The sequence below is a fragment of the Malaclemys terrapin genome, chromosome 1 (assembly GCF_027887155.1).
Source record: "Malaclemys terrapin pileata isolate rMalTer1 chromosome 1, rMalTer1.hap1, whole genome shotgun sequence".
In the NCBI taxonomy this organism is placed as follows: Eukaryota; Metazoa; Chordata; order Testudines; family Emydidae; genus Malaclemys; species Malaclemys terrapin.
The window spans coordinates 24,601,856-24,626,331 of record NC_071505.1 but is presented as its reverse complement, the minus strand read 5'-3'; the positions used below and the strand labels follow the sequence as shown (position 1 = coordinate 24,626,331).

The 24,476-nt window shown below is 43.0% G+C and overlaps 1 protein-coding gene across 2 annotated transcripts in view; it reads right to left on the bottom strand.

The window, feature by feature from the left end:
• Positions 1 to 1,647: 1,647 nt before the first annotated feature.
• The window catches only part of FAM185A (family with sequence similarity 185 member A), a 64,424-nt gene continuing 41,595 nt past the window's right edge, over positions 1,648 to 24,476 (bottom strand). The window contains exons 6-8 of one of the 2 annotated variants that reach the window (XM_054017690.1): positions 15,666 to 15,761; positions 12,868 to 13,002; positions 1,648 to 2,176 (exon numbers count right to left, since the gene is read on the bottom strand). In XM_054017690.1, the coding sequence (XP_053873665.1) occupies positions 2,061 to 2,176; positions 12,868 to 13,002; positions 15,666 to 15,761 (347 nt within the window). In that variant the 3' untranslated portion in view covers positions 1,648 to 2,060. The remainder of the gene's footprint in view (positions 2,177 to 12,867; positions 13,003 to 15,665; positions 15,762 to 24,476) is intronic. The other variant, XM_054017699.1, reaches the window with a different exon arrangement.

Below are 24,476 nucleotides of genomic sequence, written 5' to 3'. Positions count from 1 at the left end.
TAGCCTCTAAGGAAAGCAAAGTGCAGACACTGGCCTGTTTAGGCAGTCTGCCTTGCTGGGAATAACAAAGTATAGGCAGGGAAATGTGCAGCCTGGAAAAACCGCGGTCAGGAGGGAGAGATGTGGGTGTCTGCCCAAGAGAGGTGATGGCCAAGGAGCCGAGAGCCTAAGAATGGGGACTCTTGCTTGACCATGGAGGGGAATACAGAGGCAGTTGTCCTGAATTGTGACACTTAGTATGCATGGGATTCTGTCATTGACAGGCTAGAGCTACAGATGGAGATAACAGGACACTGTATATGGATATGTAAGATCCATAATTCCCAACTTTTATGCAAGTAAGTCTCAGAAACTCTTCTAGGTATGGGCTATGTAAAGTGAAGTTCAAATGCTTTGCTGAGTGTGTGTTTCTTCACTCTTTCTTAAACAAACAATATTTTGTTCAACTGCAGGTATAACTCAGAGCTGGCTGTTAACGTGGTGCTGACGGCATCCTGGAAGATGAAAGAATTTAAACTGCTACGGCAAGGAAAGAGAACAAGTAGAGATAACTAGTCCTAAATTGCCTATCACAGGGTCGTTGGCCCTTTAAGGGGAGATGGATCCAGTCCCTACCTGTGACTGACCCTCTGTCTCCCATCTGAGGCTGTGGGGCACAGGTTCAGGTGAGAATGTGAAGAAAACATGGCCTTCATAAAAGCCAGGAAGAGCTCAGATGAGTTATAACTGCAGAGAGAAGGTGTGCAGTGGTTAGTGGCTCCCAAGGCAGGTAGTCTGGAGAGTGAGAACTGAAGGGAGCACAGAGACAGGGGGAGACTCTGTAGCATGGAACCAAAACCTGGCTTTGGTGAGCTGAGGAAGTTTATCGTGAATTACACCACAGTCCTGAGGAGACGTAGCAGTGCAGGGACCAAGGGAGGCTCCTTGGACTGGGATCAGACCCTGGATGCTGCTGGACTGAGGAAGCCTGCCATGAATTGCAACACAGCCCCAGGAAGGAGGCTATGGAGCCCCTGGAACCAAAAGGAAGAAGTTTGAGTCCAAGGACCAGGGCAAAAGGAGACCCGGAAAAAAATTCTCCAGAGAGACCAGGGATTGGCAGAGCTCCATGGCTCAGAGGGAACGAAGGGAGAGCTGGGACTTGAAGTCCTGGACAAAAGTGAATTAGAAGCCTCAAGAAGATTTGTGGCTGAAGGACCCAAGGAGACCATATTCTGTAGGACTTAATAACCCAGACCTCAAAATAACATTCCTGCTCTTGAAGTTCTCTGGGCTGTGAATTAGTGGGAGAACCAGGAGGGGACTGAAGGGGGCATGTTCTGGGACTGCACCCTGCTACCATCCCCAGTGGTATAATAAAGAAGGGGTTCTCGGGGGTTGCTGCCCCTACTGACAGTGGAGCTACAGATGAGAGAGGTTCATGAGGGCATAAAATAAGCTCTCAAGCTTTCGATGTGCAGGAGCTTGATGACCAGTTTTAGACATAGCGCAGTATAGTAAGTCATAGAATTGTAGACTGATTTCTTGGGAGCCAAAACGCCTACTTATGATCAAATGTGAACTGCAACCCTAAAAGTGGTTTTATCCCACACATTATATAAATAATTCAGTAAAAGGAAATGCTCAGCATTATGCACAAACCACAAATTTCAAATGATAACAATTCATTTAAAAGCAGCGTACAGAATATGGCACCCTCACAAAGCTTACATCAAATTCTTGTATTTTCAGGCATCAACCTGTGTTGAAAATGTTCTTTGCAGTGGTTTTATACTTTTACTTGAAATTCACTAGCTTCCAGAATAGGCGGGGTGTGCAGATCGAGTTTTACACAAATCCTGAATACACAGGATTGTGCAACTGTAGAAGGCACTAACAGTAAAACCCGTTTCATACAGCAGTCAAATAACAGCAGTCATTTAACATATACAAAGGTTGGGTAAAAAAGTCCTCACTTAATGTATTGTTTACTATATTTTAATAAGTATCATTCACCATCACTGTACAGTAATCTTCCTTCACTGTTCCTTGATTTTGAATATCTTTGGCCTATTACATCCTCAGGGAACCTGCAGCTTGATGGATTGGAACCAGCTTTGGCTTTTAAGATGCACTGTGCCATCCTGTGTGTCAGCCTTAATCCATTTGTCTCTTTCATTCATTTGATTCATATGACCTGAAAAACAAAACGGCATTCAATTTGCTATTCTGACACATTAACAGTTTCTGCAGTATAAGCTTATTCAGAGCTTTCTGGAAACATTCTGCAAGAGGATTTTATTGGCAAAATTTGGTACATTTCTTAAGATATAGGACTGTTTTGTGTTTCCTTGTTGACATGATACCATTTGTTCTCTGCATTCTTTCAGTAATATGCCAGTGGAATGAATCTGGAGACTCATAATATTTTCTATTCCATAAAACCCTGTAGATTAGAATTGCAGTGCGAAAAGAGAGAAGGTGGAGGAGGTAATATCTTTCATTGGACCAACTTCTGTTAGCGAAAGGGAGAAGTTTTCGAAACACACCTGTCATGGAAGCCAGAAGCTTTCATCTCATCTGCAAACTAGTCTAAGGAACATGGGTGAATGCCATGTACCATCATGCTGATTTACTGGGACCAGTTTGCCACTTGTGGAAATGTTATTCTTATTACGGCAGGAACTGAAGCAGTACTCTAGAACAACTTTGCAAATGTGCCTCGGTTAAAACCTGCAACACAAAGAATGTGAAATTCTGGCTCCAATGAATTCCAAGACAAACCCCGCCATGACTTCAATTGGCCAGTTTTCATCCCTAGAATCCAAGTCTTCTTCTTGAGAAGAGGCTGCCACTACTAACTGCGGTTCTATGGTGTTGATAAGTGGTGGCTACTGCGAGACTCTGGACAAAATCACGTCAACCTACAAGAGGGCTGGGAAACTATTTCAAAGCAACTGAGAAGACAGTTTGTTTACCCAGCTCTCCCACAGAGCAGGCAGGGATGTCAGTTTCCTAACCTACAGATGGTGCAAGCGCTTTGGGGATCTCCATGTGGATGCTCCAGTGTTTACTCCTCAGTCCCCATGGCAACTTGGCTCCCATTGAAGCTTTGCTCCTATTGGTTCCCTTCCTGCATTTGGGCCAAAACCCAGGTTTCTCAACTCCATCTGCCCAAACACTCCGAATGGCTGTCTTTGAAAAACATTTAAAAACAAAAGTGGAGTTCATGACAATGTAGGACGGATGGGGTGTGCAGAATATTTGCCATTGCTGAAGTTTTAAGTTCCTCAGAAATGTTATCTAAATCCCTATTACTTTTCATTTGCCATAGCTCTCTGGAGAATGAAGAATAGAAATGAAAAGAGAATCTGCCTTCTGAGTAGAGACAGCCCTTAAAACATGAAATTAGACTGAATTTTAAACAGGAAATAACCTCCAGGTGTCAAAAAAATGAGCTGACAAAAATATGAAGGAAAACAATTTTCAGCTGTTCCCTTGGTAATGTTGTATGGTATCTAGAATGCAGCCATATTTCTAGGCTGTAAGAAGAGGGGACAGAGCAAATAGGTGGAGCACAGAAATATATGCCAGGAGATGGAAGTGGGAGTTGAAGGTGCCAGGTGTGAATCTCTCTGGTATGTTTTCATAGACTCCAGCAAGTACCACAGCATATGCATCATTTACCTCTTATTAAATTATTGCTACAGAGCTGGAGAAAATCTTTAAACAAAACTAACAGAAAAAATATCTGAGATGTTTCAAAGTTCTAAAGTTGTCTGGGCTCAGGCTCTAGTTTTGTATTTGCTGTATTAATAAAAATGATTAATTCCTTTTGCTTCCTTTAGAGTTTTGTCTTGGCCACACTGATGGGGAATGCAAGACCAACTTCCCTGTAACCAGAGTCCAGTGTCTGAAGTTCCACTTCCCTGGGACATGGAACCAAGAGCTCCCAGGGGAACAGATTCCTGAGCCCATCCCCATTAGCAGTTTAAATCAGGCTCAGGAGCGTAACATAGTTTAAAGCACATGAAAACTGTCCAACTAAGCTACAATAATTTTATAAAACTGTGTTGGAGTCTTGCCGGAGTATTCTTGAGCAGTTTTGTCTTAACACTCTTCAATGCTTGTACTCCGAATAAGGAGCCTCTAAGTAGGTTTTGAAGGCTGCTTTGCTAACACATTTAAACTAGGATAGCAAAAGCCATTTAGGTTTTTATCAGTGTGGACAGGGCTTTACTTTCAAAGCACACCATTCATGCTATCTGGGCTATGCACCAAACATACTGCATCTAACCATTAGCCATCCCTTTCAACTTAACACCTAGAAAACAGTATCTTTCCACATGTTTTGATAGTCAAAACAATTGTTCTCTAGACAAAGGGAAATATGCACAGGCTTTCCCGGAGAATGGAGAAGCTAATATGATGCCTTCTTAAGTTGCAAGACACGGAATTTTCTTATTTATTTTAATGTGAATTAATAGAAGAATAACCCTCCAAACCTAAAAACCTACAAAAAATCATATGCATGGGATCTACAAGCTATGGATAAAAATGAGAGCTGTGATTCACATTATAACCCAAACCTAGGGTAACCATACGACCATTTTGGCCAGGACAGTCCCCCTTTTTAATCTGTCCCGGGTATCATGACATTTTTGTCAAAACTTGCCATTTGTCCTGTTTGCTCTTGCCAACTGATCATTAGGGACAAATGCCGAGTTTTCAAATTGTGGGGCCCGCCCACTAGGGGTGCATGGAGGAATGTTGAGGGGGGTGAGCAGCGACGCCAGGCGGCTCAGGCAAGTGTAAAAAACAACAAGGAGTCTGGTGGCACCTTAAAGACTAACAGATTTATTTGGGCATAAGCTTTCGTGGGTTTTCACTGAGGTTTTTAGTCTGTTAGTCTGTAAGGTGCCACCAGACTCCTTGTTGTTTTTGTAGATACAGACTAACACGGCAACCCCCTGATATCAGGCAAGTGATGACACTAGACGGCTCAGGCCTGACACCAAGCAGCTCGGGTGGGCAGCCCTGCATGGCCAGGGTCGGACAGCCAGTCGCAACGCCAGGCAGGGCTGGGGCCAGTGGTGACATCAAGCAGGGCTCGGGGAAAATCTCCCCGAACAACGCCAGGTGGCTCGGGCCCGGTGTCCTTTTTTCAGTTAGGGAAATATGGCCACCCAAACCATTTTCATATGATGATGTGGAAAATTAGGAAATCAGTCTCTGGAATCAGAGTCCAGACTTTGAATTGCTCTCTGTTAAGGCAAGAACAGATGGAGAAATACCATGCCAATGGTGGCTTTTTATTCACACCTTGTGAGTAGTACATGACCAAAGGTTGGCTGCCAGTGCAAGGCTCTAGTTTAAATGAACCTTGACAAGTCTCACAAGTTTTTAACTTTCTTGAGTTAAATGCAAGCTGAAACCAATCAAAAATCTGTTGGACACAAGCTGATCTAATGTGCTATTAAGAAGCTGGATTAACTTTCTATTTGACTCCAAGGAATTTCATCTTTTGCAGATTTTTTTTAACTTCTTGCTTAAAGGAGCAAAGTTTCACCAAGATGTGCATACGGACATTGTGAAACTGTAAGAAAGTCTCTTCCCACTCAGTTTGGGTGACACGGGTTTTAGCAGCATTTGATTCTAGGAAAGAAAGAAATTCTTGAAGAAGTACCTTGAGAATACAGAAAATGATCAGGGTGATCTCCTTTGTTGGGATCAGGGCTCAAACTTAAAATGCAGTAGAGGCTTTTCAATTGCCTTCTTCAAGGTGTGGGGGAGAAGTGGTACTGAGCAATGAGGGATACCAGAAGAGAAAGTCCTCTAAGATGAGCCCTAGCTCTCTGGGACCCATTGGAGAGGGAAAAACGGAGCGCAAACAGATTGCTTTGACCCTTGCAAATTTCTTGAAGGTGAGTCAGCAGCACCTCCTGGTCAATCATGTCAATATCACTGACAGGTCAAGCAGTATTATAATGGAGGCCTACCACTATATGTGGCCAATAGGAAGCAGGCTCCAAAAGTTACCAAGGCTGTCTCTGCACCAAGAGGGAGCCTGAAACCTGGCTAGAAAAGATCCAGGATACTGAAGGATGTCGGGTGTTACTGGCCATCTCATCCATTCCACTCTCTATGATTTTTGCCATGGAAGGAGAGGTTGGCGACAGGATGGAAGCTGGAAGGATCAGCAGTGCCAAGTTCCACCCGTGGAAAGTCTTAGAAGTGGCTTCCTCTACAGTCTTCAGAACCATAATCTGTGGTATTGGGCCAAACTCCACCAGGAATGGCAGTCTGCTCACTTGTTTCTCCGGTGACTTGTTTTCCTTGGCGTTATAAAAAAGGCTACTATACTTTTTTTCCTCCCTATAAACCTCACCACTAAATTAGAGGCTGGATGGCCCTGGGGACTAGGAATGATGCATTGACCCCTTGTTCTTTAACAGGGATAAAGGCAACCCCCAAAACAACACCTAAAGAAGGGCCCATTTTGACCCCAAAATATGAGAGTGATATGATCTACTAGCTGGTGCAGTACGTACTGAAAACATTATGTGCAATGTTAAAAGCATCTGACACACACCAGCCAAAACATCATATAATTCAATTTGGTGAATAAAGTCAGAGCCATATGCTCAAGGATTTTATAAAAGTCTGCCCGGTTCTCATTATTCCCCAATACTTTACTCCCCTCTTGGACATGAGCAATAACTCTGACCTTCCAGAAAATGGATTGCTTAGGTGAAACTTTCCTTGCCTTCTGCGATGGGTGAGCAGGATGCTTCTCAAAAGATTTGTCTTTTTTTTTTTTATTTGAGATTAAAACAAGGCACCATGGTTTATAAGACTCCATAAAAACTGCTATAAATTGCTTTCTCTGCCCATTCCAAACTAAGCTGCCAAGCATGCAATTTACTCAGCCTGTCTCCATGTTCATATGCAGTATCTCTGCCTGAGATCTGCTGGGAAACAGAATATAGTATGCCTGGTTAATTTCTTGTCTCTGCGCCTGAGAAACTTCAATCACTGGGATTTTCTCTTGAAAAAGGTTTATTGTCTAGTTTGCTTCTTTTATTTTTCAAATCAAAAACTCAGTGGCTGTTTCTCTTTGCTGATTTTTAGGAAACCGAGTATCCTCACTTCCCCCAGATATACTGCTGGTGAGGGAGATGATGCGTCCTTGCTAACTCGTAAAGATGTATTCTTTCGGAAGGACTTAAACTTCAAGGTTGTTTACTAGCTATCTGCTAGGTATTGCAGTGATGGGCATGCTGGAAATACAAAAGATGGATTAGAAAGAACTATTCTCATGTCCCAGGATCCTCTAGTTTGAGTGAAGACTCAAAGTGGTGTTAGGTTGGAAAGGTCGCAGAAACCATGTAATGATGATAGATTATTTCACTAAAACTGACCAGATGAGCAAAAGAAAATTCATGGCTGGGATGTTGGGAAATAGCTGGGCTGACTGCCAGTTCCCTGAGACCAGCCCCCTTTCCCTTTGAAGATCTCTTCACAACAGCAAGCCTCTATTCTCAGTGAGTCTGCGTTCTTTGGCACATGAGCAGGGAATGCAAGTGTGGGGGAACCTGTCCATTGGCTGTCTTGCGCCTGAATAATTCCTGCCTGTACCTTCATGATCTTCCTTTCAGTCACCTTATAGCAGGTAGGTGCAGGTTGCCAGGTAAGCTCTTGGCCAATCAGGCTCTCCCCAGAATTCTGCCAAGCATCCTTCACTTTAATTACATGGTCCTTGCTGTATGTCCTGTACCCTTCCCATTGCCCATGAAGTTCCACACACAGAGTTCATAGTTTGCAGATACCTTCTGATCTTGAGTGAGTGGGCATGGACCAGGGGTTAGGCCACAGCACTTCTTCCTTATTGCCAAAGAAAAAGATAGGAGTGTCTGCCTACTATCAGCACCAGGAAAGGAGTTATACTATCACTTTCCACCTATGCAGCCTGACAATGCTAAGAAGGAAATTGGGCCATAGAGTTTGCAAACCAACTCTTAAAACCTATTTTTAGATTTCCTTAGAGTAGCCACTGACTCCTTAGAGAACTGAGGGCCCATCCTTGTTAATGACTCCTTCCATGTTTCCTATTTCCCTCCCTCCCACAGCAAATGCCCCAACTCTTCTGAACTGATCCTCCGTCTCCCGAGAGAACAAATGCCTTCCCACTTCTCTAACTTTCCCATCACCTCTCCTCTCAGCATGCTCCACCTACTACTCACCCTAGGCTGTTTCCCTCTTGTCTTCATGCTATTGTACCTAGTAGCAGAGAGAGGACTAGTCGCATGAGTATTACACCAAACTCCAGGGTTCAGTGAGGGTTTCCTATAGCTGGAGGTGGACTGGATCAGAACTCACATGATGCAAGAATTCTACCCTAGAATCATAGAATCATAGAATATCAGGGTTGGAAGGGACCTCAGGAGGTCATCTAGTCCAACCCCCTGCTCAAAGCAGGACCAATTCCCAACTAAATCATCCCAGCCAGGGCTTTGTCAAGCCGGGCCTTAAAAACCTCCAAGGAAGGAGATTCCACCACCTCCCTAGGTAACCCATTCCAGTGTTTCACCATCCTCCTAGTGAAATAGTGTTTCCTAATATCCAACCTAGACCTCCCCCACTGCAACTTGAGGCCATTGCTCCTTGTTCTGTCATCTGCCACCACTGAGAACAGCCGAGCTCCATCCTCTTTGGAACCCCCCTTCAGGTAGTTGAAAGCAGCTATCAAATCCCCCCTCATTCTTCTCTTCTGGAGACTAAACAATCCCAGTTCCCTCAGCCTCTCCTCATAAGTCATGTGCTCCAGACCCCTAATCATTTTTGTGATGTTCCCCTGGTGTTATCTGGACCGGTGATCTGCCAGGCCACTCCAATCCTCGGCTCTGGGAGCCAGCCTTACTCTGCTCTGCTGTGAGAACCCCCACTCCTGGGATGTTCACGCACAGCCTCTGGCATGTAAGCTGCTCCCAGCTACCTGAGTGGGCCCTTTTGACCAGCTGCTGCTTGGATTGTGCAACCGAATGACACTAGCCAATATCTCCGGTCCCAGACTCAACCCTAGGAACCTCCGTCTTGCAGTGTCCAATTATGCCAGCTGGAGGCTGCAAACTTATATGCGTTTGTCAATTTAACAAAGAAATTGATATGTACCAGGCTTGTTATCCCAAGGGGGGTCTATGTCATGCTTCAAACCAAACGCACTGCTTCAGTAGAATAAACAAACAGAGTTATTAAGTGCAAAGATAGATTTTAAGTGATTATAAGTCAACGCACAACAAGTCAGATTTGATAAAATAAAAGCAAAATGCATTCTAAACTGATCTTAACACTTTCAGTGCCCTTACAAACGTAGATGCTTCTCACCACAGGCTGGCTGGTTGCCCTTCAGCCAGGCTCTCCCCTTTGATCAGCGCTTCAGTCACTTGGTGGTAATGTCTGTAGATGGAGTTGGAAGAGAGAGGAAGAGCATGGCAAACATCTCTCCCTTTTATCATGTTCTTTCTTCCCTCTTGGCTTTGCCCCCCCCCCACTTTCAGAGTCAGGTGAGCATTACCTCATCGCAGTCCCAAACTGACCAAAGAAAGGGGGGTGACTCACTCGAGAGTTCAACGCATCCTTTGTTGTTGCCTAGGCCAGTGTCCTTTGTTCCTGTGAGGCTGGGCTGGGTTTGTCCCATACTGCTCTTAGAGAGTTTTTGCCTGAGCTTGCTTTTAGCCATGAGGACACATTTTCAGCCTCATAACTATATACATGAAATTACAACCTATATCATTACTATAACAACAATGCTCAGTGCATCATGAGCCTTCCAAAGACACCAGACATGACAAACTTTGCATTGGATACCCCACAATCATATTATAAGGATGAACATGGGGGTGCTGGATGTTCCCCCGAGGTACAGAACATCACATACACCAACTCTCCCCTGGAAGAACTCCTCATTAACCTCTCACACTAGAATTCCCAAGAGATATGTAAAATCCATTCAAAACAGCCAGTTCCCAGCATTAACCACTTGGAAACCAGCCAGCTTCTGAAGGGTTAACTATTTTTGTACTAACCTCTTAGCTTAGAGACTTAAAAGTCTAAATTGATATCCCCTTGTGATGTGGGGTTTTTATGGTTTGGCAAACACGTTTTTTTTTCATCTGTTTTATATGTTCTGCAGCTAAAACTCAAATGAAATTGCTGCCACGCTGTCCCTAAGGTTCCCAAGGGGAGGAACATTTTTCACCATGTATCCTATCTGTTATTTTATTAAATTATTTGTAATTATTTCAGAGTCTACTTGTATCAGAAGATGATCTTACTGGAAAAATAATACTTTCTGTTACAAAGAGAATCTTGACATTTAATATAAGACATTGTTAAATTAGTTGAAGGCAGGATGTGAAAAGAAGCCAGCCTACATTTAAAGGAAACAAAGGAAAACTGTATAAAAAATACAGAATTGGACAAGGTTTATTGTTAAAGCACAGCTCCCCAAAATGTTATATTCAGACTATGAAGTCATACACTGTATGAATCATACATTTGTACAGTATCAGAGGGGTAGCCGTATTAGTCTGGATCTGTAAAAAGCAACAAAGAGTCCTGTGGCACCTTATAGACTAGCAGACGTATTGGAGCATAAGCTTTCATGGGTGAATACCCACTTCGTCAGACGCATTCTGTACATTTGTACAGAATCACAGGGTACAATCCTTTATCCAAATACTGCTGAAATACAGGACAAAGTATATTGATTTGTTCCTAGAATATGGGACATTAGGCACTAAATACAGTTACAAGGCACTAAATACAGTTACAATGTCCCATTAAAATAAGGTAGAGATGGTCACCCTACCTGTAAACATGAACTGTTATTTCCTCTAAACTATCTGCATTAGGATTATTGAAGTCAATCAATATTAAAATGATTTAAATGTGACACGGATAGAAATAAAGCAATATATGATGCAAGGACAGATCATCCCAAAATCTCTTACTGAATTTCATAGCCATAGTCATTGGGTGCCTTATTGGAATGCCATGGGCTCTTTAAGGGAAGTGAAAACTAGTGGCCAAATGCTGCCTTCAGCATGTAATTCTCATTAACTCCAGTGGCCTTTGGGTGTTTACATTTGAGGACTGACTAATCAGGAGACACTTTCAGTCTAAACTGCTGAACCGTTTGTATGCAGAATGGTAGGTTTGTGGGTCATTTCTGTTTCAAAGATGATTCGCCCCCATCCCTCCCCCACAAAAATCACAGAATGTTAGAAGTAGATGCTGACCACCTCCCCCTAAAACAAACAAAAAACCACCCATGGGCCTGATCCGGCTTTCAGAAGGATCAACCCCCAAGTTAGAAGAGGGGGCACTCAGCTCACATGTTCATTTTATAATGCAAGGGTACGGGTGGTTTTTTTTTTTTTTTTTTTTTTTTTTTAAGTCCATGAGATCCAAACCACTGGCCAATCACCAGCTCCCCACTCACTGTGACACGTTGTTTAATTTAATCCATGATGGAGAAGTGAGTCTGCCTGCAGGGACTATGTCACTCTGAGGACCTTTAACACTGCTTTTTTAAAATTCTAATGTCATATCCTCTATATCTTACACACTGTGCACTGAATGAGGGAGGGAAAAATAGTAGGTGGTGATCATGTAATTAAAAATGGCATCATAATGCATATGCACAAGGTGGCCAAATTAAGATTACACAGGCACCCTTAATTCCTTGCATTTTGAGTGCTTGACTTTGCAACCTTAACATTCTTTTAATATAGATTTGTGTGTGTGTTTTCTTATGGTTTTAAAAAAGCAAAATGAAAAAAACAAACTCCATCGTGGGTCATCAGCAGGGTAGGGAACCTTCAGTTCCATCACACAGACCTAAGCTAAATGGAGTGACTGGTAGCAGTGGTAGACTGCTATCCATTATGTGGACCAGTCACTAGAGGGGGGATGAGACATATGTTTTGCCAGTGGATTTCACAGTTATAGATAGCTCACAGATAGCAGAGGAACGTAGAGACTCAGGACTCCTAGGTTCAGTTCTAGGTTCTGCACAGGAATGTGCTCTAGTGGTTACAGATGCTTCTTTGTGCCCCTAGCCTGTCTTTGTCCCCTCTGCTCCTATCAACTTCCTCATCCCAGCTCCAGCCCCTCCCCACATAGTCCTATCCACCCTCCTACATGCAGCCCTGCTCTCTGGCTTCTGACACTGTCCCTTTCTGTTCTTATCCACTATCCCCCAGCTCCTGCCCACCCTGGTTCCTGTTCCCCTGTGGCTCCTGCAACATCCTTTCATCCCCCTTCCCCCATTTTTCACCCCTCTGAATTCCAGTCTGCCTGCTCCATCCTTCTCTTTCTTACTGGCTGGGCCCCAACAGAGGGAGCATCATGTATAAAATATATAAATATATTTTTCTAAAATACGCTGCATGCCCCTTTTACCCTGGTTATCAGAGGCACTCAGAAAACATTTGTAAAGATTACTGTGTTATATTTTAATACACATTTGCTGGTCACCTATTTAATTATACTCAGCTGTCTAAACCAACAACATACACTCCCTCTCTAAAAATCAGTGGGCCAAATTCTTGCCCAGCGTAGCTCCACAGAAGTCAATGACGTTACGTTGGGGATGAATTTGGCCCTACAACTCTAATTAGCGAAACAGCTGATCGGTATTCACATGTCATTTATGAAGGCATGAAATAAAAAAGGCATCTAATAACAGATGTGGAGGCCATTGGCACAAGCAAACATCTGAAGTTGAAACAGACGAAACAGGAAGAAGCCAAGAGCAATAAAACCGTAATCAAACATCTCTATGTTTTATTTAGGCCAGATAGATTTATTAAAAGCAAGTCTTACCAGTAATAGTTATGTGACCCTCTTTAGGGGCACACTGGGTTTCCTGTAACTGGATCTCTGGGCTCACATCAACCTTGCTTCCAGATAACTGTAAATAAGCTTTAAGAGAGGCAGGTACCTTGACTGTAATAGAGCCTGTTATAAATTAAAATGAAAGACATGGATGTTAATAGCCAAGACAAAGCAAACAGAGAGAGGGCCTCTGCTAGTCTGCTCTTTTCTGAGCTTACATGGGAGAGAGAGAGTCCTAGTTTTGCTCAAGAATCTTCAGAGATGCTGGTTTCTTTTCTTGCCTCCAGGAGGATAAAAAGTACTCCTGTTGGACACACGTATGCTCATTTACTGCAAACAGAAGATGGTGCAGCCGTATACACCATCAGTACAAACAGCTACTTTCTGAGATAGCATAGAGCAAGCACTTCACATCCATTGAGAAGATGCAGCCTCACAGTTGATTCTAGCTTGGGGAATAAATTGCTGTCTACTCCACAGCTATTGTCAATTACATTTTACAGCTGATCTGTTCGCAAAATTACAACAGCTTCAGTAATCTGCTCTACCACAACCTTAAGAGTAAAAATTGGAAGTCTGGCCTCTATTGGAACAGCAATCCTGAAGTACTTTCCCTAAATGTGGGCCTCCTGTTGGGTTGAAGCTAATAGCTGAGCCATCCAGTTACCAGTCTGAGACATATTTGGAATAGTTAGATCAAGGATCTTCAGTAGCTGTGCTCTGTGCATGAAGGCAAAAAACAAAACAACTCCAAACACATTTTCTGAATACAAGTTTTTTATTTTCATCCTGATTCCTGCTTTCGCTTTGCAAAAATTTTCATTTTTATATAGCTACATATATACTGTAGGCCCAACTCAGAACATAACTAGTGCTTTGATACACTATTTATATATCAATCCTCCAAAGTAATATCCATGATGCTACCTGTACAAGAAAATGCAAACAATAGACATATAGGGCCTGATCCTATCCCTGCTCCACACAGCACAAGGCAGTCAGAAAGCTACCCTGATAAGGCAGCTGGGAATTCCCCTTGTGTATGGGAATCCCAGGGTGGTATATCCTCAGTTCTATGTCATTGGTTCCTGACCCTCCCTAGAAGACCACAACTATCAGCATAATTCAGGCTGCCATAAATTATGATGGGCACAGAAGAACCAGCCAGATCAGGGGAATGGAAAGATGGCTCACAGACACTTTCTCTATCTTCATGTCCAGCTTGGTCAAATTCAATGGTCTAGCCCAGGGATCGGCAACCTTTGACGTGCGGCCCATCAGGGAAATCCGCTGGCAGGCCGGTATGGTTTGTTTACCTGCAGTGTCCGCAGGTTCGGCCGATCGCAGCTCCCACTGGCCGCGGTTCGCCGTTCCAGGCCAATGGGGGCTGCAGGAAGCGGCAGCCAGCACATCCCTCGGCCCGCACTGCTTCCCACAGCTCCCATTGACCTGGAACGGCGAACCGCAACCAGTGGGAGCTGCGATCGGACAAACCTCAGATGCTGCAGGTAAACAAACTGGCCCGACCCACCAGTGGATTTCCCTCATGGGCCACATGCCAAAGGTTGCCAATCCCTGGGCTAGCCCATAAAACCTGACAAACACTCAATTATTTTGAGATTAGAGGCCAGGTTCTGCTCCACTGATGTCAACAGTTATTCTGGATTTACATTGGTGTAACTGAGAGCAGAATTTGGCCTATTCTGTCTTTGTCTTCACTGGAACAGATGTCAGAGTATGTTTTGAAAATCAGTTTAATAATTTTTTTCATTATAACACTTATGAAACACATTTCCCTCTCTCGATGGTTAAACATTAATGTGAGTTACTGGAAGTAATTCCACACCTGGTTAGGTAGTAATGTGAATATAGTTCATCCCATCACAGGAGATGGAGTGGCTAGTGCAGGACAACAAAAGATAGCACACGGGAATTAATTCAGTATCTTTCTTTCCTCTCTTGCTGTTCCTACAGGACCTGTTCCCCATTTCAGGGATAACAGGGGACAAATGACCACACAGAAACACTGGGAGAGTGCAAAGGCATAACAGAAATGAGAATGAAGAGTACTGTATAATGGCTTTTGCAAATGCATTACTCAACATTGTAACACAAAACACCTGCAAGACATGAGTCTTCTACTATAACAGGACCTTCAGGTCTGTGCTCTTTCAAATGGCAAAGGGGTAAATCCAGCTTTTGAAGGGTGATGTTTTAACAAGTGAAGTTCTGATAGGTAAGTAAGTAGCTCGCAGAAATTAGGGGAGTAATTAGCTCATTTAACAACAACATGCCCAGGTGCTCGGGCATGCATCATCTCTCTGGCTCTGCCTTCCCTTGCGTTGCTGCTTTGCCATTTTAATTTCATGGTCTCCACACACAGTAATTCTTTTCATGGGAAAAGGGCATGGAGAAATGAAATATGAGCCTCATCAGTTCCACACACCTGCCAACAGCATGGAGTAAACGGCACTGATGAGGCAAAGGGGGATTACAATCCTAGTCAGTTCTGCAGGATTCTACTGGTTTGGTGGGGAAGAAAGGTGGAAAGTGTAAGATTCCCACTGAAATGAAAGCCCCAGATGATTTTGTGGGCTCTATTTTAAATAAGATTGTCTCCTGCAGTACTTACTGTGCTAAGAGCCAACATACATTTGCTAATGATGAATTAGGTAAGAATTACTATTTTACTGTAATTATTTAAATATAGAGAGTGGTTAGTTTTACCATCTCATAAAACTTTCCTTTATAACAAAGGTTGCCATAAAATGTTGCAATTTGCTCACCTTTCTGGCTTTTCAGATCCACTTTTCTCACTTGATTAACATAAACATCTATTTCCCCCCGACGTGTAGAAGCTTTTAGACACCCATCCGATGACTCTGAAAAACGACAGAATAAAAGGATTAAGTCAGAATGATGTTTACTCTAGGATTTTTGAAGTAATTTTCAAAATATTAAACCCTGAGCTGGATTCAGCCACTGGGATAATGAATTGGTATTTTTTGTGATATAGCTTTCCCTCATCTAAATAGGACCAGACTCCTGTCCTACAAGCAATGTTATAGTACACAGGCTTTATGCAGGAAACCTTCCTCTCTCACCTGAGCACTGAGCAGCCATCTTGTTGTTTCTGGGTGTGTGGAAGCTGCCATGGCCTACTCCATCCTCCCGGGGTGGAAGTTTTACCATTCTACACCACTGGCCCAATCATAGCATCTCTAGCTTGCTATAGAGGGGGAACTATGCAGACAGCCAGCACAAGGCCTAAGCACCACTTAAGCCTTCAAATGAGGCCTGCACTGACTTCTCTGTGGGGTAGATTTCACTCAGAGAAAGGCACTATACATATAAGGTTGCCAGGTGTCCGGTTTTCGACTGGAATGCCTGGTTGAAAATGGACCCTGGCAGCTCCGGTTGGCACTGCCGACCGAGCCGTTAAATGTCCGGTTGGCAATGCAGCGGGGGGCCGGGGCTAAAGCAGGCTCCCTACCTGCCCTAGCTCACATGGCTCCAGTAAGCGGACGCCAGGTCTCTGCAGCCTCTAGGCACTGGAGCGGCCAGGGACTGAGCGCTGCCCCCGCTTCAGTGCCGGTTCCGCAGCTCCCATTGGCCAGGAACTGCAACCAATGGGAGCCGCGGGGGGCATCGCCTGCTGGCGCAAAGGAAGCACACAGAGCCTAGAGGTCACAGGAACCTAGCGGCTGCTTCCTCAGAGCTGCGGTAAGTGCCACCAGGACCCCGCACCTCCCTCCACTGCACTCCAATCCCCTGCCCCAGCCCAGAGTCCCCTCCTGCACCCCAAACCCCTCATCCCCAGCCAAACCCCAGAGCTTGCACTCTCAGCCAGAGCCCTTGCCCCCCTGCACCCCTGCACCCCAACCCTCTGCCCCAGCCTAGAGTCCCCTCCTGGCCCAACCCCAGAGCCCTCATCCCCTGCCGGAGCCCTCACCACCCCACACACCAACCCCCTGGCCCAGTCCAGAGTCCCCTCCTACATCCCAAACCCCTCATCCCCAGCCCCACCCGGACTCTCACCCTCCCACACCTCAACCCCTTGCCCCAGCCCGGAGTCCTCTCCCACACCCCAAACCTCTGATCCCCAGTCCCACCCCAGAGCTCACACCCCCTGCTGGAGCCCACGCCCCCCTCCCACATGCCGAACCCCTCAGCCCCAGCCCAGAGTTCCCTCCTGCACTCCAAACCCCTCATCCCCCGCCCCACCCCAGAGCCTGCATCCCCAGCCCAGAGCCCATACCCTTTCCCGCATCCCAACCCCCTGCCCCAGCCAGGTGAAAGTGAGTGAGGATGGGGAAGAGCAAGCGGCAGAGGGAGGGGATGGAATGAGCGGGACCCGACCTTGGAGAAGGGGCGGGGCAGGGGTGTTTGGTTTTGTGTGATTAGAAAGTTGGCAACCCTACATACATAGGCAGTAGGGAGTTTAGCATAATGACCTCCCATCCCCTACACAGCACAACTGAGATGATTTAACTAATTTTTAGGCCTTGTAGAACAGTGTTTCTCAACCTTTTTGGGCTCAGAACCCATTTGTAAATGTTTATGGCCTATCATGACCCAGTAAATAGTCTGGGGCTGGAGGCCCTGGGATGGTTTTAGTCGGGTTCTGCCTCTGAGGGGGTTGGGTCCCGCCCGGCCCTGACCCCACAGTGTCAGTTCCCACAGTTCCTGTGAAGATGGCTGAGCTTGGCTCTCCACTAGGGTTATCACCTGGCTGGTATTTGACCAGCCTGGCTGGTTTTTGTTTTTTTTTTATGGATTTACCAGTTGCCAGAAAAATAATTTAAACTGCTGGGTATTTTTTTTATGTGGGTCTAAAGATTTGCATTATCATCACAATACACTGGGATATCTAATGTTAAAAGTTTCTGTGTCCAGCTAAAGATGCTGCAGTGTTCCCACTTCAAAGTTTAAGTAAGAAAATGATGTTATCGGTCTTATCTATATGTGTTCTCTCTCTAGATATTATAAGTGTCTTGTGGTTGGGGTTGTGGCGGGCTTGCCTTGAGGGGAGGAGGTGCAATTTTTTTGCATATCAAAGGTGGTAACCCTACTCTCCACACTGGGTGTTGCAACCTCTGGGGTTGCAGCACCGCTCAGGCTTGGCCCCCACACCCGTGACCTGAACAAATTTGTGAGAGTGGAGTTGTGACCTGGCTCATGGGGTTGCAATGCCATTCACTCAAATTGGACCTACCCAGACTCCCGTCATCCTGTCGGCTGGGCCAATCGTGAGTGGTGCTGGGACCCCAGAGGCTGCAGTGCCTGGAACAGAGAGGTGAGCCAAGCAAACCCATGGGACAGGAGCCACCACATGACCCTTTCAAACAATCTGGCACCCCAATTTTGGGTACAACCCAATGGGTTGGGAAACACTGTTGTAGAGTATACAGGGACAGGATATTCTCCCTACATTTTAATTTTACTGAACTGGAGAGAGAATTACTGAATTTTGATATTTATAGAAAACCAGCACATACAGATAATGGTCTGATATCTCGCTACTGTCTCAGAAAGCAGTATACATATGTTTTCCTTCATATATTATCAGTTTTCATCTATGACAACTGAAGTCTCTCTAAAGAAATGACTACACAAATACAATGCTTCAAAAAGGGCAAACCAGAGAGGAAGACAACATATTCTGTAATTGTCTTCATTTCCTGTCATTGTACTTGCAATTCATTCAGGCTTCAGATAAACAAGTTTCAACAATGTTATACTGAAAGTCTGAAGAATTAACTTTTGACCAAACTATGGAGTATTTTTTCTGTAGATAAAGATTCTAAATCCCAATCTTAATTTAAGAAGTATATAGAAACTCCAGAGATTTGTAAAAATCTGAAAAAAATATCAAGCCATGCAGCATGATCAATGGTAAATGAACTAAAAATCTTTTGTCCAGACAACAGTTGGAATGAACAAATCTTTCCACTGTGAATTTCTTTTATCCAAAGGATGTATTGGCAAGGAATGTGAAAGGTTGACAGAAACCATTCCAATTTTCTGATGTTTTGCGTGTGCATAAAGAAGATAATCTGCCAGAAATGGCTAAAACTACATACATGAGTCTGACTGAAGCTAATTAGAGCTGACTTGGCAATTTGACATAGGGAAGATTTCTGGAGAACAACATGATTGATTAGTAGTGGGGGAAAAAAAGAAGAATCCAAGCATAATGCTCTAAGCTTTGCTTATTGCTAAAGAAAACAGAAATCACTGAACTGGTCTGCAGTTTTTTGTTTTAACTGAGCTCTCAACACACAGATGTAACTGACCAACACACCAATTATAAGAGTAACAATGTGGCAAAAAAGCTGGAGCCGGCCCTGGCTCCAGTAAATACTTTAGTGTTTCATACCAAGTGGAACAGCTTCAGTAGAAAAGAGAGCAAGATCCATCCCAGAATAGCCCATAGCCTGGTGGTTAGGGCACTCACCTGGGAACGGGAGATCTGGGTTCAAGTCGCTGCTCTGAATCAGGCAGAGTAGGGACGTGAACATGGGTTTCCCATGTCCCGGATGAATGCTCTAACCACTGGTCTACTTGGTATAAGGGCAGCCCCACAGTTGCTGTCATCATTGTGGTGTTTCATGCAGGACCCAATCCAGTAGGCATGCTATAGGGAAGCTTCAGATCATGGACAATTGGTGGGGGAATACCTAGTTTGAAGAGACCAGTGTAAGTTTGAAGATTCATATGTCCCTTCATGCTTCAACCACCATTCCAGAGGACATGCGTCCATGCTGATGACAGGTTCTGCTTAATAACGATCCAAAGCAGAGCGAACCGACTCACGTTCATTTTCATAATCTGAGTCAGATGCCACTAGCAGAAGGTTGATTTTCTTTTTTGGTGGTTCGGGTTCTGTAGGTTCTGCATCCGAGTGTTGCTCTTTTAAGACTTCTGAAACAATGCTCCACACCTTGTCCCTCTCAGATTTTGGAAGACACTTCAGATTCTTAAACCTTGGGTCGAGTGCTGTATCTTTCCTTAGAAATCTCACATTGGTACCTTCTTTGCGTTTTGTCAAATCTACAGTGAAAGTGTTCTTAAAACAAACATGTATTGGGTCATCATACGAGACTGCTATAACATGAAATATATAGCAGAATGCGGGTAAAACAGAACAGGAGACATACAATTGTCCCCCAAGGAATTCAGTCACAAATGTAATTAACGCATTATGTTTTTAACAAGCATCATCAGCATGGAAGCATGTCCTCTGGAATGGTGGCTGAAGCATGAAGGGGCATACGAATGTTTATCATATCTGGTAATTAAATACCTTGCAATGCCGGCTACAAAAGTGCCATGCGAATGCCTGTTCTCACTTTCAGGTGACATTGTAAATAAGAAGCATGCAGCAGTGTCTCCTGTAAATGCAAACAAACTTGTTTGTCTTAGCAATTGGCTGAACAAGAAGTAGGACTGAGTGGACTTGTAGGCTCTAAAGTTTTACATCGTTTTCTTTTTTAATGCAGTTTTTTTTTTGTACATAATTCTACATTTGTAAGTTCAACTTTAATGATAAAGAGATTGCACTACAGCACTTGTACTAGGTGAATTGAAAAATACTATTTCTTTTGTTTTCTACAGTGCAAATATTTGTAATATAAAATAAAGTGAGCACTGTACACTTTGTATTCTGTGTTGTAATTTAAATCAATATATTTGAAAATGTAGAAAACATCCAAAAATATTTAAATAAATTGTATTCTATTATTTAAGTGTGAATAATCGTGCAATTAATTTTTGTAATCGTGCATTTAATCACGCAGTTAATTTTTTTAACTGCACAATTAATCACGATTAATTTTTTGTTTTTAATCGCTTGACAGCTCTAGTTCAAGGAACTAAATTTTGAACGGAGGCATCTAAGGTGGCAGTTAAGTGCCAAAATACCTTTGTGGCTCTAGAGAGACAAGGTGAGTGAGATAATATCTTTTATTGGACCAACATGTGGATTTAGTGTTTTCTTGACATCTACGATGCTGAAAATGTACCATACCTCTAACTGAAAGGGTCAGGCCCCAGCCTCCTCTGTGCAGGCTGTGATCTGCAGTTGTACTGGTCAATGCATGTTGGCCTGCCCCTTTGTACCATCTGCATGACCTCTACCTCTCCACACTTTCCCGCCCACAATACACTTTTCTCGAGTTAGGGCAGGCACTAAATGCTCCTTGGGATGAGATTATATCTATGTTTGGAAAACACTGAGTACTCTGTTGGATTTAAACAAACAATAATACAAGGCTACAATCCATGTTTAACTGTGGAATTAGGCTTTTGGAAATGATACTTTAATAATTATTAGAATATATCTCTGATGTTAGGTAATGAACTAGATACAAATGCCTAGATGGTAGATTAGGCAGAACATAAACAGTACTACGTTAATACTTAAAAAGTCAACATCTTTCTTTTTGAAAAGGCTGATGAAATTGATATTTGTGTTTAAATCTTTTTTTGTCTTCTATCTCTGTTAAACAAGTTAGAGAAGGAAATATAACAACGGGTTAAAAAACAGGGGCTGGAGAAACTTGGATAACAAAACAGTCTGAAATTTAAATGAATAATGCTGCAGGAAAAGTATGGTCTTGCAACAGTTAATGAAGGTTGGTGGGACAAAGTACACAAGTGAAATTTTAATAGAGAAGATACATACAGAAAATAGAAAAAGGAGATGAAATGGGAGGGGGGTTATTTTATATATAAACACATACCTAGAGGGTTCTAGAGGGTGCTAATATGAATGAACTACTGAGGTTAAAAGCTAGAGAGAAAGTAGACGATATTTTACATTCAGAATCTGTTATGAACAGACAACTGAAAGGGAAATATAAGGATGAATCATTCTAAAGGAAATGGAACAGATGGCTAGATCAAATTACTCAGTATTCTCGAGAAACTTCAATGATCTAGGTATTTACTAGTACAAAAATGCAGTGAAGCAAAATGTCCTTGATACATTCTTTGTTTTATGAAAACAAAGGCAATCAGTGGGGAGACCAGTTTGGTTAGAGTTTATACTTCAATAGAAATGAAAATGGAAAGATGGGGATACTAAAAATGGTGATACCTGGAATCCACTGATCAGGATCAAATTGGAGTTTACATATCAAGGAGGAGGAGAACCCCCAGAGATATTAAGTATCAGCAAGAGGGAATGTCAAACTGAAAGAGTGACTGGGAAAATGAAATCGGGTTGATATATGAATCAATTGGTGCAGAGATACTATGTTAATGGGTACACTAGAGATGCCTCGGTCACGTCTACACTGTGTGCGCTATGGAGGCATAGTTATGGCACTGGAGCTATTCTCCTGTAACCCTGTAATGTTGACGCAGGCTACAGAGATGGAAGGGATTAATCTGTTGCTGTAGGAACTCCACCTCCCCAAGCAACAGAACTAGGTTGAAGGAAGAATTCTTCCATTGATCTAACTGCATATACATAAGTCAGCACAGCGATGGCGCTCAGGGTTGTGGAGTTCGACACTCCAGAGTGCCGTAGCTCTGTCAACCTAAATTTTAAGTGTAGACCAGGCCTAAGATAGTTGCAGGGAGGGGGAGTCTTAAAAGGTGTTCTTCATAAGGGTCAAAAGGAAACAAGGCTAAAATGGAGGACAATCACAACCAAAATACAGCTTCACTTTTGTTGGTGCTGCATGGCATTTTTTCCTATTTTTGAACCAGGTGAGGTACAGAAGGTATCACACAAAATTGAAAAACATGAAAGAAATTAACAGACATCACACAAAGATTTATCTTAAGATTCCACAAAAAGATAAGCCACTGATTGTACAGAAATGACCTCCGAGATCTAGCAACCAGAATTTTTCCAAAACAATTCACTCTATCTCCTACCTGCAAAGTACTGTATAAAATAGTGACCCATATAAATCACACAACTACAGGAAACATATACAAGTAAATACCAATATAAGTTACAATAATAAATTTACAAAAAAAAGTGGAACTTGATACCTCCCAGTAAAACATTCAGTACATCAGCATAGGGTAGAACAGTTCCATAGCTTGACAATCAATTATTTCCCTTCCCTGACACTTAATAAGTGGAAATAATAAAGAAAAATGTTGACAGAAATTGTCCTTAGCTTAAATCTGAATATTTCCAGCAAAACTTCTTTAGTTTTCCCAAGACCACTAATGGATTCTGTTCCCACTAAAATCAATGGCAAAACTCCCTATAATTTCAATGAAAGGAAGATCAGGCTTTGATTAAGATTTGGTTAAGGAGACATAGCAATGATGGAAGGAAATTAATCAGATCTCATGACTCTGGAGGTGCAAAGCAGATGATTTAAGCCCTACTTAACTGTCCAGTGGAAGACTCCCCTGGTGTAAGAGAATCCTACAGTGGCATAGGGCCTCTGTAGCAGTTTTTATGCTACCCATTCTGCTGAACCCAAATGGAGGATGGTGACCAGGGAAGAGAGAGCATGGCCAGAGTGCCCATTTTCCAGAACAGCCTTGTCAGAACAGCCATCATAACACAGAGAAGCACTAAAACTGCTCTACCTTGTGCCAGGGACCAGGCTGGTATCTGCTGGCATCAGGTCAAGAATGAGGCTGCATTTGCCCCTCTCCCTGGCTGTGTGCCAATCACAGCTCAACCAGTCAGGAGGATCTGGACTCGAGAAAGGATTGTAGGTGTTGCCCCATATACCTATAGCAGCTATCCACAGATGTTCACCTATTAGTGTCCTAATAGCTATTAGATGTCCAGACTTTTATAATCTTTTTCACTTTAGGCAGTCATCTGACCCAAACAGTTTAATAATATAAGCTTGCTTAAAACCTTGGAGGTTGCCAGCCCTCAAGATTAATGGGAAGGAAGAGACTTCTGGCTCATTTTTTTTTTACCTTGGGACAGATTCTTATGAAGAAATACAGCATTCTGTCAGGGATGCTACTGTCAGTAGTTAAATGCAAGTAAAGAGGTTATGTAAGACTCCCTGGTAAAGTTACGTGAGAAGGTTTGTCTGTGCAGTCTGGACATTACCATTAAACACTATGACATGTTCTTTAATTCAAGGGAAGTTTTAAAGATAAGACGATGACGCATAAAGAAGTCCACTGCATCACAACAGTCTTCTGGTAATTCTTTTTAAATTTTTTAACATTTCAGGACTTAATTTCATCTTTACAACTGTAATCTTTATTTACAACTCAATAGCATATTTTTAAAGGAAATTAATCCTTTACAGAGTTATAGGTGAGCCCGCATTTTATCATGTATTTACAATGAACAAATGCAGCTCTTTCTTACTTCATAGCTTCTTCCTTCTAGGAAGGATGAATTAATTAATCTGGATCAACTCTATGAATCAAATTCTTCTCTGAAAGTAGTTTAATTCACAACAGTAGTTACTCTGGATTTACACTGATGTAATGGAACACAGAATTTGTCTCTATGTTTGAAACATAATGAACATGCTTTCTGAATACAGTACATCAGTCTTGTACAGCTTAACAGTAGTTTAAATGTTGGTATTTAAGGAACCATAAATTAATCCAACTGCTCTTTTATTATCAGGTATTGGTTCATCCAA